The sequence below is a fragment of the Fundulus heteroclitus genome, chromosome 14, assembly GCF_011125445.2.
Source record: "Fundulus heteroclitus isolate FHET01 chromosome 14, MU-UCD_Fhet_4.1, whole genome shotgun sequence".
In the NCBI taxonomy this organism is placed as follows: domain Eukaryota; kingdom Metazoa; phylum Chordata; class Actinopteri; order Cyprinodontiformes; family Fundulidae; genus Fundulus; species Fundulus heteroclitus.
This window is the reverse complement of record NC_046374.1, coordinates 19,786,257-19,806,494: the sequence shown is the minus strand read 5'-3', so window position 1 is coordinate 19,806,494 and position 20,238 is coordinate 19,786,257. Positions and strand designations below refer to the sequence as shown.

Below are 20,238 nucleotides of genomic sequence, written 5' to 3'. Positions count from 1 at the left end.
ACATCAGAATTGCACATCCAGTTCACCTGCAGAGCCTTCGTGGGACAAAGGGTCTGTGGGAATACTGTAATCCAGTTCAAGGGCACAAAATTAGAAGATAGTTTTGCTCTTTTTAGTTATGTGAGAGTGTAAAAGTTTGTACACCCACGTTAAAAAAGTTTGTTTTTTGTGATGTAAAAAAACAACAATTAAAAAAAACACAAGACCACCATAAATCAGATAAAAACTTGTCCAACCTCTTAACCCCACATATTAAAAACTAATCAAATAATAATAATAATAAAAAGAAATCGGACAGGAGGAAGAATTTTGAAAAAAAAAATAATAAAAAAGCTGTAATAAATAAAATTGAGTAAGTGTGCACACCCTTAAACTAATACTTTGTAAAAGCAGCTTTTGATTCAAAAACAGCTTTCTCTTTTGGCAGAAAATTACCAGCAAGCCACATCCCCGCTTGGTAATATATCTCACCACCCCACAGACATTTTCCTGGTTTATCAGAATGAGGAAACATCAATTGTCCACAGTACTCTTCAGGTGACCCAGCACATTTTCGGTCACATTCCTATTTAAAAGGGGTATAGTGCAAGTTCCAGGATTATTGCAGACATCTGCCCCCTCTGGCTACAAGTTGAAATTACACCAGTGTTGTACACGTGCATGGGTGAAAATGAACAACATCTGCCGCTGCGACTGCGCAGGCCTTGTGTTTAGAGGCGTGATGTATTCTCAGGTGAGAAAGCCATAAATATTGAAGTTATCCTGTGTTCTCTCGCTAAGGCATCAATTACAGCAGAGCCGGGTGAACGAGAGCGCGCAGCGCGTCACACTTCCACGCATAAAACACTCACTCATTAACTGACTAATGGAGGGTTTAGAGGCAACTGTGGTAAATGGAGGACAACTAATTTTACACGGCGAGCAATTGTAAGAGCATGTATAGGAAAGAAATAGGAATAATATTTAACTCCAAAACTTGCGCAATGCTCCTTTAAATTCTGGAGCAGTTCTTCCAAAACCCTTAGTTTTCATTTGCTGAAGTGAGTCTTTTTCATTTAGACGTATGTTTGGAACAAAAACAAGACAACTGTGGTTACAATTGTAACATTCAAACGAAATTTGACTTCTGCATTCAACCTGTCCCCTCAGGAGCAATGCTTTGCTTTGTAGGAGCAATCTGGGGCTAAGGGTCTCACTCGTACCGGGTACTTGCAGCCTTCTCAGAACACAATGGACCTTCACTCCCACCAGTGTTCACTTCAGTGGTCTGGCATAAAACTGAAGACTGTGTGATTAAAAAAGCTGGTTATTTGAACTATTTCATAACACCATCCTGAATAAAAATCTTCTTTTCATCTGGAGAAAAGTAACCCCGCAGCATCATGCTGCCATCACCATGTTTCTGTGAGGCCAGGGTGTTCCTGTGGGAGTGCACAGAGCCGCTCCTGGAACTGTGGGAACTTAATGTCTGCTTAGACTCACAAGGGTATGAAAAAATAAAGCCTATTTCAACCGGTTCATTGTCCCACCCACCTTAAGATAAAAACAAATGTCCCCTTAAGAAGGGTAACCCCACTGCATGATGCTGCCACTCACTGAGGGTAGGATGATGTTCTGGAATTGTGACCAAAACGGTACATTTGTTTCATCAAGCCTAAACACCAGGCTGTTGGAGATCGTGTTGTTTTCTCCTGACGGATAACTTTGAACAGAGAGATCTTTTTAAACCTCAGTAATCTCTCTGCACACCAATGACAGCAGCTAAACGTTGCATGCTATGTAATTACAACAATGCAAGAACAATTCTACCAAGGTCGCTGAACTTTATTTCAGGTTATATTAGGTTCCTCTATAACTGATGAGGCATGTGAACTGAAAAAGACTAAATGCAGAATATGCCTCGTTCTGCAACAAAATATCACTTTAAGGGTGTGCACATTTCCCAGCCTAGCTTATCACACATTTATGTATGTATTTTACTCTCTCCCTTTAAGCGATTTGTGTCCTTTTCCGCTGAATCGTACCAAATATATATGTCGCAGTAGAGGAAGAGATATTATTGAAGCTATTTGTTTTTACATCACAAAAACCTGGCTCACTCAAAAACAATCTTAAAGCTTCTGCAGTCTAAACCTTATTAACTCAAACACAGCAGTTTGTGCCACCCTACGTATAGAAAAACACCAACAAAAAGATCTTCTGGCGCTGGCAATGAGTCATGTTTACGTGATGCTGCACAAATCTGTTGAGTTTTATTAATACGCGCAGAAACAGATGCACTGAAGCCGCTTGTCTGCTATCGGCCCCTCTCTTACCCGAGGTCTGGTCCAATGAGAGAGTGCCTCCTGAGCATTGCGCGGGCTTGGACGTTGGTCATGTTGGTGGTACGCTCTCCGTTTATAGCCAGGATCAGATCGCCCACTCCCAGACGACCGTCGCGGCTGATGGACCCCCCGTGGATGATACTGCGGACCACCATCCCCAGGCCGTCTTTATTGGCGCTCACAGTCATCCCTTAGGAGCAGATGGTAAACCATGGTTCCACTTAGATTCGCACACACACAGCGGTTTTTAAATATTTTTGCCTAAAGAAAAAGACTTTGAAGCTGGCAACATATGTAATAGTTTACCTAGAGAACTGACCACGCATTATTTTCATTTATAAAGGTGGAAGAAATGATGGCAAGGATGCAGTGTTATTTTGTTTTTTGTTTAGAATAATAATATGTGAATAAGACACTGAACAGAGAACAGAGAGCAACTATTTTAAGCGAAATAGTCCAATTAGCCACCCTAAACAAGCGTTCAAAGAGTATAATAGAGTTAAATAAGAGACTGTTTGACAATGAAGAGACAATTTTAGACACCTACTTGGCTTAAAAGTTCAAACTTTAGCTTCTCTTAGTCGGTAACAGCCCCTCAGGCATGCTTTTCAAATGCAAATGCTTTGTATAGCAGCAGATTTATCCCCTCTAAGTAGAAAACTACCAGAATTTACTTCTATCATTTCTGCCAGAAAAGTTAAGTTTTTCAAAGCTGAAGACAAAACTAAAGGCCAGCTCCCGCTTTCAGGCCTGGAGCTTCATTAACCCCCCTGCGGGGGATGTGAGGAAAAGGAATAAAACGGAAAACACAAATAATTAAAAAAAAAACGTGAAGAACTAAATACGCACCGAGGCTGCAGTTGCCCTTGACAACTGTGATGGTCCTTTCAAAATTGCTCCCGGAGGGCAGAGCTGCTTTGTTGTCATCTTCTGCTGATGCTTTCTCACCAGTCTCCTCCTCGTCCTAAAGCGTGACAATTCAACACATTTGTTCGAGATGACAAATTAAAAAATACTAAAAAAAAAAAAAAAACAGTCCAAACGGAGATGCTACTCAAGAGAAAGTTGAAGCAATTTAACTGTCAGTATTAATTTTGAGCAATTTCTCTCTTACTTTCGGATATCTAAAATGAGTGCAGGCTTCAACCAAGAGAAATTTATTGAAACTAACTGTGCAACCTTAATTAAATGAAAAAAACTAACAATTTGTTTGTTTAATGCCCTATATTGAATTGTACAAGAATTCAAAAGCTACCTTCATATCTTCAGTATCTCCAAAAGGGATGTCCGCTTGGACCAGACAGAGTGGGGGCTCTACAGGTGTGTCCTGGTCGGTGGGTTTGGCCTCTAACTCTGCAAACAGGCTGCAGGAGTCGGAGCACTCGGCTGGTTCCTGCTCTTCGCCCGGGTGCTTTGCCAAGTATTGATCCGAGCTGCTTAGAATGGCATTAATCGCCGGGATGTGACCTGTCAAAGTCGGCGAAGTGTAAGAGGCCAACTTCTCCGTGGAGTACGCTGGAGTGTCGTCTCCAAAGCCGGGGTGCTCATCCAACACGTTCAGGCGAGCTGTCAGCTGGAGTGAAACAAAGCATGGCAGATGAATGGACCTCCACTCAGGGAGGATTTATCACACTCAGGCTCCAGCTTGCTCTTCCTTTAATGAGCCACAGGGAAAAAAAAAAAACATGCAATGGATACAGCAAAAGGCTGACCCGAAAGGTAAAATGAACATAGTTTCTATATTTTTTATTATAAAGGAGGTTTAGGTTTTTTTGGAAAAAGGGGACAAGTTGAAGACTAAAAGGGGTTAAGAAAAACATTTCCAGGAGTGACGTGTTATAAAGGTAATGATCCATCAGTAAAGCAGCATTTTCAAGAGGAAGCAAATAAAGTAAAAAATAAATCACTTTCAACATTTTTTATAAATAAAAAATCTGAAAAGTGTGGTGTGCATTTGTATTCTGCCCCCCTTTCCATCTGGAAGTGCAGACCTTGGAGGTTTTTAGAGAACATTGTTGAACAAACAGCATCATGAAGACCAAAGAACACAGCAAAGAAAGAGTTGTGGATAAATTTAAACCACAGCTGGGTTATAAAAACTAGCATAGATCATCTGAAGATAAAAAGAGTGCTGCACAGCTGCAAACCTACCAAGACATGGAAGTGCACCTAAACTGACGGGGGAGGCAAATTAGAGAGGCAGCCAAAAAGCCATTGGTTACTTTGAAGGAGCTGCAGAGAACCACAGCTCAGGTGAAAGAACCTGGACAAGCCTTCCACAAATCTGGCCTTCACCACAGAGTGACAAGAAAGAAGCTCTTGTTGACAGAAAGCAATAAGAATTGCTGTTTAAATTTAGTCAAAAGCCATATAGGGAACGGGGCAAGCATGAAAGAAAGTGGTCTGGTGAGATGAGACTAAAATTGAGCATTTTGGTCTACAAGCAAAATGTCGTTTGGTTGCTAATGGACACTGCGCACCGCTCTGTGCACATCATGCACACTATGAAGCACTGGGGTGGCAGCACCATATTAGGCGGATGCCCTTTATATTTGCCCGGGGCATGGCAGCTGGACCGAGTCGTTGGGAAGACGAATGAAGCTAAATGCAGGACAATCCTGAAAGAAAACCTGCTATAGGCTGCAAATATATGCCATCAATACATCAATTAGAGCTACCATAGAGTTATTTAGATCAAATGTGTTTTTATAGTCCAGTCAGAGCCTAGACAAAAATCTAGTCTTTGGCAAGATTTGAAAATGAACTCTCACAAACACACAACATGAATTTCATTATATTGAAATGTTGTTGCAAGAAGAATGGGTAAAAAGTTTAATCTCCAGATGTGCAAAGCTGGCAGTTATACAAACCCCCCCACACACATATAAAAAATGCAGAGGAAACAGCAGGAAAGCTTTGGGTTAAACACAGTATTGACTAACAGGCGCTTCTTACAAAAGGCAGACCACCTCACATATCTTCACTTATTAAAAACCTTTTTTCCCTATTTTACACACTACTTTGTGTTGGTCAACACTGAACCTTGTACTGTTGTGCAACAAAATGTGAAGAAATTCAAAGCTTTCAAATCCTTTCCAATTCACCCCAACTGTGATTGTGTATAGTACAACCAGAATCAGAAATGTCTACAAACGTTCAGTTCAAGCGAAATCCTTTTAATGACAGATACGTGCTATTTAAGGACTCAGTTTTGTAATTTAAAAGAAGTATTATCCAAGACCACGTACTTGTTTATAACAAAAAAACGCTTACATAACTGAAATTGTGGGAAGATAAAGCAAGTCTACAAAACCAGCTTCTGACCTTGGCAGTAAGATTCATCAGCAGACTTGTTGTCTGTCTTAAAAAGAAAAACATCTAGAAGGCCAAACTGTCTGACCCAAAACAAACACTATAATTTGTTTTTAGACATCAAGGAACATATTTGTCCCTTCAGAGTGCCCTGCAACATCATAAATTAATCAGGAAGGTCCACTTAATACGGTCGACAATAACCTCTTAGAAACAGAAAGTCTGATCTCTGCTATTTTTTATTTTCTTTTTATTGTAACATTAATGTAGGGAGCTGTTGCTCTTGAGAGACAACAAGTTCATCTACGGCTACAATCAAATAACAATTTAAGTTAAGATTCAAACTCTTAAGTAAGATGAGGGGATGTGATCCAGAATTGTTTGCTTTCCATTCAAGACTAGTCAGCCACACTGATAATGTGTAGCACTCTACGTTCAGCACATTATCAATCTGGGTCTGCTCCTATGGAATCTGAGGAAAGGAGGGACGTTCAGCAGAGCTGTCTGAGCTGATTGGGCAAAGCGACACCTAGTGCCCGCCTACCAAAGGTTGGTTTTAGCCAATCACGGTATAAAAGGCAAGCTGCACGCGTCATGAGAAACCACGAGAAGGTTAAGCTGGTCAAATTAAGCTGGTCTTGCTGTTCTTCTTTCAAAGATGAAATTGTGGATTTTTACAAATCAGATGTGTTATCAGCCGCTATGTCCCGCCTTAAACCTCAATACTGAAACGTGATTGGCCCGAACCGTCTTTTGGTTCGGACACAAACGGTTGAAGCTGGAGTGGTACAAGATGGATTCTCGTGTGTTTGTGAACGCACAAATACCACGAGAATTCAGCTTGCAGGCAAGGTTAGTCGTACTTAACACAAGTATTTGGTCTTGGTCTCAAGATCAGTCTTTAAAGCACATGTTAAAGGCTTTCTCTTGTCCCATGATCATTTTGAGATTATGATGAAAACGTCCATATATATTTTAGAAAGAAACCTTTCTCATCCCTCTAATCTTCTCATCTCTAAAAAAAAAAAATAAGTAAACCTGGAGGTTATGCATATGCCAGATATCTGGATCTTATTTTTTACTTTACAACTAACGCTAAGTAAGTTAAATCCTCTGCCTCCACGTGTCACCTTCACTCACTCTACCTGCTAGGTCATTTCACATTCAGCTGGATGTATCTGCTCTTCAGGGTTGTCTTGTCTTTTCTTTTTAACTTACTACTAGCTTGTCGAATATATTTAATGATTGGTATGTAGTTGAGAATGTGCTTTCTTACAACTTTTGGCAATTTTAAATGTGTCACGATCGGAGACACAAAGGCTACGTTCACACAGCAGGGAAATGTGACCCATAGAGTTATTTTTCCCGGCAGTGTGAACGGTTCAATCCCAATATTTTCACCCCCAAATAAATACGATTTGTGCCACTTCCATATGTGCTAATGATTCGGATACGTATCAGATATTTTTCAAAGTGTCCGCAGTCTGAACGGTCATGTCGCATTTTATCAGTTTTTCACGTCACTTTCCTGTCTCTCACAACACATCCACACATAGTAGTAGCAGTTAGTTCTCCATAAAAGGCCATATTTTATAGCTGTGCTGTTTTCTTATCTAACTTTGCGGTCTTGAACCGTTTAGACAGAAGTCTGATGATGGCTGCATTTAATATTAATATGAACAGCCACCTCAAAAAAATCTAATTTTAGCAAAAAATGGGAGTTGAGCAATAAAACCTGCAGTGTGGCCGTAGTCTTAGTCTAGAGCATTGTGATAGGCTAGCTTGATAATGACCTGCCACAGGCAGATTATATTTTAGGTTTGCAACAATGGCTACCTCATTATTATTACAGCAATGGCCTTGAAAATGGGCCTTTACTGATTTTGTTTTTTGGTCAGTCTTTGTCTGGTTTTGATCTTGAAATGGTAAGTGGTCTTGACTGCAATACTATTAATTACTGTGAGCAGCTTACACTGAGACTCTGAAGCCTTAAGTTGTTTTTGTCTAATGCTAAGTTGTCACATTTTAAAACAAAAAGCACAAGAATTTTCTTTCAAATCTTAGTGCCGCATTGGAACCACACCCTGGGAAATAAATTACAACTTCCAATGGTCCCCCTGGTACCTGTTGAGACTATGCACAATTTGGAGGTGTGTGTACCCCTCCCCAGCTGGACGGTCCAATTGCTTAACTGATGTACATTTTTTGTTGGTATTAAGTTTGTAGATTGCTAGTTTCAACCGCTTTGTGTGTAATGAACCACTGAACAACTGATAAGGAAGCATTAAAACCCACCCAAAAGACATTTAGTGCATACTCAAAACGGTCAGAAAACACAAACGTCATCATGTCTTCTTGGTGCGCCACAAGAGCCTGCAAATACCCTCCACATCCACGTTTTGGCAAATTTTCAGTGATATATGGCTGTCAAGGGAGCCACTGACATTAATAGATTTCTATATTGCTAAGAAAGTACACTCTCAAACAGGAGCACAAATCCGAATTTCCCCATTTTGGGACAATAAATGTATTTCTTATGTTGAATTAAAACCCTCCTAATAAAGCCTATAATAAGGAGTGTTAACAGCCACAGGTCCTGCAGGGAAAACAATAGGAACTACAATAAAAGGTTTTTACAACAGAAAAAAGTTCCTGCACTCTGAAGGAACCAAAGACACAGCTGCAACTCTGTTTTTTTTTTTCTTCCATGTTCTGTGCTTTCTTTTACCTTGGGTGTTGATGACTGCAGGCAATCCAAGTCAGCGCTGCAGCTGCTGCCATGAAGAGCAATCATTGATGCCTGGAAAGTATCGTCATCCATCCCAGAGTAGGTATGATCTAACACCTTATCATCCGATAGGTCTCCTTCACTGGTGTCAATCTGGGTTAATGGATTAAAAAATAAGTGAGACTCTAACACAATGTTTGTTATTAAGAATCATTATAAAGCTGCAAAAAGCTAAACTATAAATATCTGTTATCTAAAAACAGATTGTAATTAATGAAGTTTATCTGTCAAACTAACCTAAACTGTTACATTAATTCAATTAAAACAGACACCTTTCTGTAACAACTAGAAAACAGCAAATATCAAAGTGAAGAACAAAATGCTTCCCTTTTGGATTGTTCTCATTTTTCCCCAAACAAAGCTAACTAACCAATGCGGGTTCTGCTCGGTAAAGGATGCCCTCAGTCAGTCCTCCTTCCTCTCCTTCTTCAATCAAAACACTGCTGAAGTCAAATGAATGGATGATGGATGATGAAGTTATTTCCTGCTCACCAAAAGGGTGTGGAGAGTGGGAATATCCACATATTCCCTAGGAAAGTGGAGAAATTCTTTCAGTGTCTCCAGTTTCATAGATTAATATCTTTCCGTCACCAGATCTAGTGATGAATGTATTAGTATGGAATGGAGATGATTATGAAGGTTAAAAACTAATTTGTGAGTCAAACTGAAAATAACTTCGTATCTTAAACAGGAAAGCTACAAAAGAAAATCTCAGACAGGAGCTCTTGATCCTGATAGTGTAAACCGCATCCTGTACACATATAGTATCGAAACAGTGCAAATACATTTAAATAGAAACATTTTAGATTGACGAAACATAATTAGCAGTGACAGAGGGTAGGGCGATATGACTAAAATACCACATCATGGTTTATTTACAGTAAGAACTCGATTTTATTATGATTTCAGAAGTTAAAGGGGAAAAAAACGTACCATACCGTAACTTAGCACCAAAATTTAAATAGCTTCATGCTGATTCAAGTTCACGGTGCATTATACCTAGATAAGGCTCTTGTTGTGAGGATTTGCCATATTTATGCTATAAATGGAGGCATTTTAGCTGCTCTGCTGAGTATAACCGGATCCTCCAATACAATGCTGGCAATTTAATAAATCTGATGAGCTGGTAATGAGTTAAGCAGACAAATCAGACCATTCTGAAGCCTTCAGCTAAATATTTACTTACTCATCAGAAACGTCCACGTAGTAAGAAGCAGCTAGGAGAGAGTAATACCCCTGTAGTTTCCCTCTACAAGTAGTGAGGATCAAACATCTTTAAAAAGCCTTCCTTGCAAGGTTGTCAAGTCAAGTGTTCATTTAACACTTGGTGCCCTTTGGGGGTTTAAGTATACCTGCCTCGCTTTCTCTGCCTTCTGATGCAACGGGTCTGAGACGATGCGGTTGATGGGCATTCAGAAATTTCAGAGAAGCACTGCAACTAAATCTAATTTTAATGCTAACTTTATTTTCAACAAACTATACTATACTGATACTGACTACTGCCGTGGTAACCGTAAATACCAGGAACCATTTCTTCCCAGCTAGGTCTTTGCAAGGTGGGAAGAAAAGGGGGTAAACAAAACTTATACGCATAAGCAACTGCATAGAGCTGCAACGTGTAGAATGTGCCTCACAAGCTCACAGTCAAGCTGCTTTTTAACTCGTCATCAAACTTAATAAATCCAAACATTTCAAACTACACATTAGAGTGTTTGTCACGGCATCAAAAGTATGTAACTAAATAAATATTTCTTATGTATTACTCCTGTATTTCCTATTTGTGTCTCAGGAAAATCTGTGTCTATGACAGCTAAACAGCAATTTCCCCTCAATTTCCCCCTTCTCCACAGCAATAATGATGCCCTACCTACTACAAATGAAGGTGTAATATGTTAGAATGAGCAACAAGGGCTGAATTGGGATTCGTAAAATGCCCGGTTCCCCCGTCACAAACAAGCACTACTTTGCTTTGGTCTATCACATAAAAATACAATAAAACATACGGAAGTTTGTGGTTTTAACCATGATAAAATGTGAAAATCCTCAAGGGCTCTAGCCTTTGCAAGGCTCTGTGTATGAAAAGCATCAAGGCGAACAGGGAAGATAACACACGCATCGGCGTCGAGGCAACACGACTAAAGAGCCCCTGCTAGTACAGTCCACACCCTGCAGGGCAGCTCCCTACAGCTCAGTAATCCAGCTAACCCTGGCAGCCCAGGGGCCTCGCTGAGTAATCCAACAGCGCACGCAATACAGGAAAAATATAATCTCTACAGTGGAAGAAAAAATGTTTTAGGCAACAAAAAGATCCTGGGTGCTTGGGGCAACAAACATGCCGTCAGATGGACCTGCTGTTGTAACAGGTGCCTCCGTGTGTTTAAGTGTTCGGGAGGGTGGTGCTCATGGAAAATCCACTAACATACAATTGAACTGAGGGTGCAGGGCGTTTTGGACCGGTGGCCCTGTGGGTGGAATAATACACCACTACCTCCGCACCTTGTTCCTGCATGAAAAATTCAGGCTCTGTGTAAGGCGAGCCCTTATGACTGGGCCCAAAGTTGTGTGACATAAACAGGCCTCACAGCTGCAGAAATACGATAGGAATCTAATCTCTAATTCTAATAAAGGTAGCACACTCTTGCACCGGCAAGCCACGAACTAAAGTCGAGTTTTTACGGCATGCTTTGAAAGAAAAACAGAAGCCAGAATAGGGACGACGTCATTGCTTACGGGCAGTGGTTTGGCGACTCCGATCTGCACCTTTCCGACCTGGGCCCCCTTAAGGGCCTGGACGGCGTCCTCGAGGGTGGCGTTCTCCAGGTTTGTGTCGTTCACATACATGAGTCGGTCTCCTGGCAGAAGTCTGCCATCCAACTCCGCCACGCCGTTCGGAACGAGCGAGCGGATCACAATCACTGTCTTGGAGGGGTCCAACGGGTCCTGGTGATTAAAAACAGTAACAGAGCCGGGTATTATCCATCGTATTAGAAGTTAGAAGACAGAAACGAGGCTAATATCATCTCCTTTCACAGGATTTTTGAAGAAGTCCCACCTGGTAGTCCAAAATACTAAATCCCAATCCCCCTTCTCCCTTTTCCAGCTCGATTTTCTGAATCTCCATCTCCCACATGGCCAAAGGAGATCCGATCGCCTCCTCGGTCACTGTATCCTGTGGCTCTTCTATGTCGTCCGTCTCAGAAACTTCAGAAACCAGTGCACTGCTGAGGTCGATGTTACTCTGCAGGGAGAGGAAAAGCCCAAAACCACAATGAGACACCACGCCGTCCTTCCTTTCCCTCCCTGCCCTACACGCTCCAACCCTCTCATTCTGTTTGTGGATCAGGTTTCTGGCAGGAGTTAAAAAGGAGAAATACCTCTGGGATGCTCAGGTCTTAGAACGCTATCACAGATAAAGCCACAGAGATGAAAAACCCCTCTCCCGAAAAGGAAAGCTGTATTTGATGTCTCAAATCTCTGTGATGCTGGCAACTACTGATATATTGCTGCTGAAATGATTTCTAATAAACTTGAAGCCTCCTATTCTTATCACTAAATCTTAATCCGTCAAGACTATCAACGAGGAAAGCCAAAGGAGCCACTGACAGTTCGGTTCAGCTAGGTTTCCCTTGCTTTAAGCGAGGGATCGTGTTACATAATATGCTCCTGAAACCATTCAGTTTGTTTTTTTTTACACAGAAGCAGTGAATATTTTGTTATGAGCATCACAAAAAAAAAGACAAATATATCACTGTACCTTCAGTTTATAGTCTTTGGGGAAAGCCTCTGATTGTGGTTGGACCGCCTCCATGTCCATCTGGAGATCTGGAGCGGGTCTGCAGCACGTCATGTACACACAGACTGGAAGTTCCTTTAAGATTTTCACCACCTCCCTGTGGGTCTCCCCGATCAGAGAAATCCCGTTGACCTAAGCAAGAAGAGGTCAGTGTTGGCGTTACATCTAACGCCATGAAGACACCCACGGCCCCAAGGCAGAGTCCTTTTTTTAGTTATTTATTTCAGGTCTGACAGAACAACTTTTCATCATCTCCTCGTGGTTTAAATGAAGTAGGAGAAGCGAGAACTTTCACAACCTTCAAGAAGGTATTAAAGATGCTTTTCAATGAGCCCCGATTTCTGGAATAAAATGTTTTTTATTTATTAGTCTAATGTTCTAATCTTAAATGTGGTGTTTTCATTAGCCAGATCGTTGTAATTAACAGAAAGAAAGGCTTGAAACCATCAGTCTATGTGTAATTAATCTATATAATGTGTTTCACTTAGTGTATTGAGTTACTATGATAAATTAACTTTTCAATATTTTTTTCATTTGTTAAATATTACTACATAGCTATTATGAGTTTTCTTTTGGAATCAAATCACTAAAAATATTTGAGTGGATTGCATTAACTACGTTGGACTTGTTTTTATTATTTTTATATTTTATAATTAAACCCTGCGCGCATGTTCACATCTCCTTTTCGCAACGAGATAACAGGCAGATGCTGCATTCACCAAACACCCAAACACATGATCAAACATTGAGGACAAACTATTATGAAATTGGGGTATAGTGGCAGTTTGCATTTTACAGATTTTTTTGCCATGAGCTCTATTTCTGAATATGTAACTCTTGGACTTGAATTGGAGTAGAACGGACTGAATGCAGATTCTTCAAAGCACTGCTTAATGATCTTGTTATTTTTACTTTGTGTCTAAAAATAAATGCCATTTTCGTATTACGTTTGCCATTTTAGTCCCAGTTTAAGTTCAAATAATGGAGTGTAAAATTGTCCAGTGACCAAACATGTAGTGAAATGACTCCTGTGTGATATAAGACAGTAAGCCAAAATACTGATATGGCAAATCAAACATAAGTTATGAGAATCCAATAAGAAACAGTGTAAAAACCAAGGCTTTAACGGATCGGATTTTTGATCCAGGAAAAATGGAAAAAAGAAACAAAATGGAAAATTGAGCATCGCCACCGATAAGTTGCTGCTTGCTCTGCATTCACTAGATCAGAAGTGGGAAATGAATCTTTCCAAAAAAGGGCCAAGTGAGTACCTATGACAATTGTTCACTGGATGAGCACAATCATTCCTGAAAATATATTTTATAATACAGTTAAGAATAATAAATAAAAATGGAGTTTTATCAGCTGAGGGTCACAGCAGTTATCGCAACTCATTAATAGCTTGATAAGTTGCAAGCATTGTGCATAACTACCTTTGAGAAAGGAAAAGTTGTCCAAAAGACTCAAATGTGCATTTTTTTGTTGAATCAAGCTGTAATCACTGAGAATAACAGCCTATTCTCTACAAACCGAGCTCCAATGTCTTTATTTCACATCAGAAAATAGACACCTCAGCGCTTTAACAGCCGTATGAGGAGAACATCCACTGCAACCAGTAGATCCTCCTGCATTCATAACAGCTGAAGATATTCTGCTGAACACCACGGGCTTCTTCTGGACTCGTAAAGAACTACACCTGGTCCAGAGGCAGAGAAATGCCCAAATCTAAACAAGACGGTTTCATTAACTAATGAAGGAACATCAATCTGAAGTAGTTAGTCCCTCTCTACTGCAACACAGACACCGTGCCAAACTGAAATGTTTTTGTGCCGGTCGCTCACAGGCGAACAGAGTTTTATGAAAAGAGAAATGCTTCATTAAAACAGCGTAGCGTGTATTTATAAGGCATGGATGTGGATTATTTTGTTGTTATTTATCATTACTGCAGCTGTTTTTTACCCTCAAAAAAATAAAAAATATATCTATGTATGTAAGATATATGCTGGCCACTCTGTTTAGTTGAGTGACAAATACTATTAAAATATCAAATAATACACTGCAAAATCGCAACTAAAAGTAAGTAAAATTGTCTTGAAATTTGTCCTTGATTTGAGCAGGTAAATAGGATAATCTGCCAATAGAATGAGTTTTTTGACCCTTAAAAAAAGATAATTAGATATATTGCACTTGACGTAAGATGATGGAGATGAGTTGTTCCTGTTTTAAGAGCAAATAATCTTATTCTAATGGCAGATAATGTTATTTACTTGCTCAAATCAAAGGCAAATACACTTATTAGAAGAAAATTTTACCTATTTTTTGTTCCGTTTTTGCAGTGTAGTAGGAACAAAACCCCTTAAAGTCAATGTTTAGATCAACAGAAAAATAAGTGCGCCTTTTCTTTGACCAAGTTTACCTCAAGCAGTTCATCCCCACTGAACAGCTTAGCACAGCGACCGACTGGCCCCTCAGGAAGGACCGAGCGGATGTAGTGGTGACCACCGCTGGCTTCCAGGCTGATCCCCAGGCCGCTGCTCTCGCTGAACTTCTCCACCTGAGCCACCTTAATCAAACCAAAGCGCAGAAACAGCACGTGAAGCTTTTTAAAAATGATTTCTTCTTGTAAGAGACGATGAATATGGTAACCGTAACCCTTAGAAATGGCTGGTTCCTTACCACAACTTCATTATTTGGACCAAGAATCTCTTGCCATTTCTTCATTAGTTCTTCTTCTTCAATAGGTGTTAACTTTGGCTCTTAAGATACAAGGGGGGCAAAAAAAAATCAACCATGTTACCATTACCATTAAAAAATGGCAGTTCACGAAAACAAAGATGCACCAAAGCTTCCTAATCGTGGACACATTTAAAGCACTTGAATTAAGGTTTCCAGAAAAAACAAACATCAACACTCCTTCATGTGCCGCAGCTTAAATATTGAACTTTTCCGCATTGTTCCCGTCTACGGTGTTTCCTCCTCCGTGTCTGTCTATGTGTGGTCCTGTAAACAATAGCCCTCATCCGTCAAACGTGTGAGCGGTAGCTCCGCCGCAGAACGACTGGAGTAATCCCAGCCGCCTACCGTGTTTGTCTTTTGTCAGATGATCCACGGCGGCGCTGACATCAGATCCCTCACTTGTTGTCTGGAACTGCTTCTGAGCTGCGGCGGCTGCAGAAACACAGTGAAACAATGACGACTGTTCATAAAAAACAATTCTCTACTCAAGCAGCAGCTAATCAGCAGGTGTTAAGACGCCTTTGTTCGGACTTTATTGATCTCATTCGCCGCAATGTTGCAGCACCATAAACAGAATGCTGAATGACTTTTGTGCTATTTTTAAACGATATCCAGCAGTTTAAGACTGATTCTGATTCTCTTGGGAATGACAAAAAGATTCACCTTTTCTAAAACTCAAACAGCTATTGCTATTTCCAGGCTTTGCTTTTCTACATCCCTCTAACACCAATCTTACTTTTCCTTACACGTTGCAGACTCGTAAAAAAAGCGAACTGTGGCGTTCTTATAAGCTGCATCAACTAAAGGATAGGCACGCAGCTTTTGACCCATTAGTTAGGATTGCAGTGAAGTCAATTTGACAAACATTTACGTCGCTTGCAGCAGGAAAGAGAGTTTAATATTTGCAGCGATTCATGAGTATATATTTCATTTGACTGTTTCTGTTACTTTTGCTGGCATTTCAATTCATTTAGCGATATAATAATTGCTGTATTTCCTCATTTTGGCACATTTAGTCACTCAGACATCTACCGTTACATGTAGAGACGTGATGAACACACTTCTGTCTTACATTAATGGCATGTTTTCGCGTTCCCAGGTGGGATGAAGGCAAAAAAGCTTCAGTCGTGTCGTATATGAATCCCGGAGAAACAAATTAAGCCACATATTACTAACTAGAAGCTTTTAAACACCCCAATCAAGCTAAAAGTTGAAGTATAGATTACAAAAAGGTGCAGTTTATTTTTCCCTGGAATAGTTCAGAGTGCCAATAAATGCAACGTTTTGTTTAAAGCTCTTATTTCTTAACATGTGATTTCTTGTCTTTCCATATTAAAAATAAAAGGTTTACTTAATATAAATGTAAGTTTTTTTTTTTTTTCAAAAAGTATGTTTAGGGTAAAATTATGCTCCTGCAACATGATATAAATAATTTTATATATGAAATACTTTGTGTTTCTGAGCTTCTTACACGAATCATAGCACTCAGCAAAAAAAAAAAAAAAAAAGTTTTAAGTCTGCATTATCTGTTATGTACAACTCTGTCTTCGGGCTTTTGGGCAACAATTTCCCCACGCAAAATCTAATTACATCCTATTTCTATCAATCCTTGTTGACACTAAGCCACTTATCCAAGCTGGCTTCTTGCTTCGGTAAAACCCCGGAGGCTCTGTCAATCCCGCTGGAGACAAAAACCTTTCACTTTACTGTCTCTCTGTCATGATTAATGTCAAACCTCTCAGTAATAGAAGAGGCCTTTAAAACTAAAACGGCGCACATTAATACTATCTTGGACAGATTGGTCGGCAAAAACAGTTACAGGAGTTGAATCTAAAAATGAGAGTAACTTTGATGGTATGATGCTGTTTCGGCTCGTTTGGAGTGTGACTACAGAATGGGAATGGCTCAGAGTTGCCGTAAAAGAGGCTTCTTACTTTATTTGCACAGATTTAGAAATGTGATTTATCTGCATTCATTATATTCAGTAAAGGGGAACAAGGAAGTCGGTTAAACAAACACAAGGACTTCTGATGAATCCTTTTATTTTTAAAGTTCATTAAAGTGTTTAGGAGCTTCTAAATTGCAGTCCGCACTCCCTTTTTCCCTTTTCTCTGAATATAATATGGCACAGAAGCCCACTTTCTTTAGCCAGTCTACCAAATGAGGAAAAAACACAGAGAAATCCATTCAAGTAAGGCAGATGTGTGCTGATCTTCAGAAGTCAGCAAATGGCTCACCTAAATTAACCCTAATCTCTAGTCAGAGCAATAAATACAAAGTTTAGAACAAATATGAACTGCAAACAATGAACAAGGACATCTACTGGAGACACAGCAAGGAAGACGATGCGGTGAGGAAAAACTCACAGTATGTAAAACGTAGCCAGTGGAGGCATTTTGTGTTTACTATAATAAAATCTTCGGGGGTGTCGGGTATGTCCAAACTTTTCAGCATGTGGGCCAATTTACAAGTCAAAAGTACTCTGGGGCTCAAATATTCTTTTTACCTGCTCCACATAATATGAGCGTTAAATATTTAAATCAAACAAACTAGTCAGATTTTCTGTAGGAAAGGGATGTCAATCATCCAAAACGTAAGGAGGGTTTTGAACATTTGCCCTGGTAAAATATGGTCATTCAGTTTACTAATTCTTTTGTGGTTGACTGAAAAATAATTGGGGGAAAAAATGTGTCTAATCTGAGCAAAAAGAGCAGGATTTGGGTCAGTCTTTCTTTCAAAAAGGCTTGCAGTATCTGTACTATTCTAATAGATTCATTAAAAGCAGAATGTTGAGCACCAAAGTCTGCATCTGAGTAAAAGTCACTGGATAGATGTGCTTCTTTTTACTATGAAATTAAAGCAAATGTAAAAAGTGCGATCATCAAAGGACGGATACTTTAAAATCTTCTTACGGTTGAAAATGTTAGGTACAGCACAACTTGTCTGTAATAATTCTGTCCGAATTAAAAATAAAAAGTCTCCACCAGCATCAACCGCCTGTGGCGCGTCAAAATCACTCTTGAATTGCAGTTGGGGGTCATGAAAAAAATCTGTCCAGTGGACCAAATGGCCCCTAGGCCCCACTTTGGAAACCCCTGGTTTGGATACTATCTATAAACCAACATTTTTTTGTGAGGCATTACGGGAGTAACCCTTTTCTGTCCCATTATCACAAATATAAACACTTCGATTCAATGCGCACTGGGACAATCCTGGTGGGTGTGGGCTGAAACAAAGCTCCTTTAGGATGTATGATACCGTGGCCCTGTTTCTGCTCCAAACACCTGGTGACCTTTAAAGAACACAGGGCCTAAATAACTATTTGATGGCCTCTACCAGAAAACTGAAAATATTTGGGTTGTCCCTGGATCTTTCACAAAATCAACTGCAATAGAAAACCTGGGTAGTGAGCTGAAGAGAAGATAGTAGAGAATCTGGACACTGGGTGATCTAAACTGCTTTCTCCTACTTGCTTTTATTCTGTTTTAATTTGCTATATTTTAATCATGTAAAGCACTTTGCATTGTCTGTGTACTGAATTGTGCTATATAAATAAATTTGCCTTGCCTTGCCTAGAGAGACTGCAAAAGGAGAAAAGGGGGCCCTGTCTCTGTGTGCTGTAACCTTGTAAAATGTTATATCCTATTGGTAAAAGGGTGCTGCAGTTTCACCGGAAGGGGGTACTTTGCAAAGAAAACAGTATTATCCAATAATAATTGGTTATTATTGGATAATATTATATAGTTATAATTGAAAAAGTATTATTAAAAGAACCAAAAAAAAAAACGGAATCTATTCTGTCACAGAGCACTCGAAGACAGGCTGTCAAAGACCTTTTTTCCAGACATTTGCTGAGAGAGATTGGAATCCCTTTACAAATTTAACGGCGCTCATTAATTGCTTTGTCTGTTTGATTCGTTGGCAACATGCAAGTGCTTTTTATTATCACACGAGTAAAACGTTGCAACAGAAAGCTTTAGACACAGTGCTAGAGAAAGAGATGCTATACGTTTGGCTGAGGTATTTACATGTTTATCATTCTGAAAATTGACATGAAAATTAAATGAATTTACTGTGGCAAAAAAAAAAATTTCCTATGTTTCTAGCTGTAACAAAATAGCATCCTAAGTCTTATGCCGCATAAAAAACAAGGGAAAAAAATTGTTTTTGGATGAATTTCTACACATAAAATAACACCTTCCAAGAGTAGGGTTAGCTGAAAAATGGGTTCTTTTTCTTAATTTATTTCTTCTTACCTTGAGCGGGCAGCTCGGCCATCCTCTCCAACTCCAGCTCCTTCATGACGGTGGCGGTGGTGGGGATGGTGGCAGAAGGGGACAAGACGGAGACGATAGGGGTCACGGTGGGGGGCTCCTCCTCTTCGGCCCTGAAGTCCCGCCGGATCAGCTTAAGGTGGACCGTCTGGCCAGTGTGTCTGAGCAACTCCACCGCCTGTTGATTGGTGTATCCCTGGATGTTTACGCCGTCCACCTGCAGGGGGCGATCATTTGGATAAACCCAGATATTAAAAGGGGGGCCAGAGAAGATTTTATGGGGGGGGATGCGTTCTTGCTTGAAGGAGATGAAATTAATTTAAGAGTTTGTAAACACCAGAGGCGATGCAGGAAACCCACCGAGTCTTCCCAGCTCTCTGCTTCAATTCCAACCTTCTCAAATGGGTAATAACTTAAAGTAATTTAAGTAATTATAAGACTCTCACCAAGCAGAATAAAACAAGGGGAATCAGTCTGAACATTATGTAAACAATGCACCATAAAAAAAAAATCCCCAGCAAGAATATTAAAAACATATTTTCTCAGTATGCTAATTAAACACTTCATTATATTCATGGTTCCAAAAAAAAAAACAAAAAAAAAACTGCTGCTATCTGTTAACTGTGAATTATTCAAAATTATGCATCTCATAACTTCCCTCCACCGAGTGCGTAAATGCGATAACTGTAACACAAAACACAACCTGAAACCCTTCGCTGCATATTTTAAGCCCACACCAAATGAAAACAGTAAAAGCAGCAATCCCTCCGAGGGGAACAATCGAGGTACTCACAGCGATTATCTGGTCTCCAACATGAACGCGGCCATCCTGATCCACGGCGCTGTCTTTTGTTATGCTCTTAACAAAGATGCCAGAGGGCTCTGGGGAGTCAGAACACGTTGTAAAATCAGAGGGTGATACTTAAGTATTTACACTTTACGTCGGGGTTTATCTGCTGTTCTCAGACTAGAGAGCAAACACAAATCAGCGGCGCTTGAAAGGGATATTTA

The 20,238-nt window shown here is 40.0% G+C and overlaps 1 protein-coding gene across 10 annotated transcripts in view; it reads right to left on the bottom strand.

Moving 5' to 3' along the window:
• The window catches only part of LOC105937284 (multiple PDZ domain protein), a 76,955-nt gene that overhangs the window by 36,001 nt on the left and 20,716 nt on the right, over positions 1–20,238 (bottom strand). For all 10 annotated transcript variants that reach the window (XM_036146503.1, XM_036146502.1, XM_036146504.1 and 7 more), the window contains exons 10-22: positions 20,021–20,109; positions 19,210–19,444; positions 15,299–15,385; positions 14,894–14,973; positions 14,634–14,780; positions 12,179–12,349; positions 11,477–11,662; positions 11,155–11,364; positions 8,795–8,953; positions 8,365–8,517; positions 3,580–3,897; positions 3,174–3,288; positions 2,316–2,514 (exon numbers count right to left, since the gene is read on the bottom strand). In XM_036146503.1, the coding sequence (XP_036002396.1) occupies positions 2,316–2,514; positions 3,174–3,288; positions 3,580–3,897; positions 8,365–8,517; positions 8,795–8,953; positions 11,155–11,364; positions 11,477–11,662; positions 12,179–12,349; positions 14,634–14,780; positions 14,894–14,973; positions 15,299–15,385; positions 19,210–19,444; positions 20,021–20,109 (2,149 nt within the window). The remainder of the gene's footprint in view (positions 1–2,315; positions 2,515–3,173; positions 3,289–3,579; positions 3,898–8,364; positions 8,518–8,794; positions 8,954–11,154; positions 11,365–11,476; positions 11,663–12,178; positions 12,350–14,633; positions 14,781–14,893; positions 14,974–15,298; positions 15,386–19,209; positions 19,445–20,020; positions 20,110–20,238) is intronic.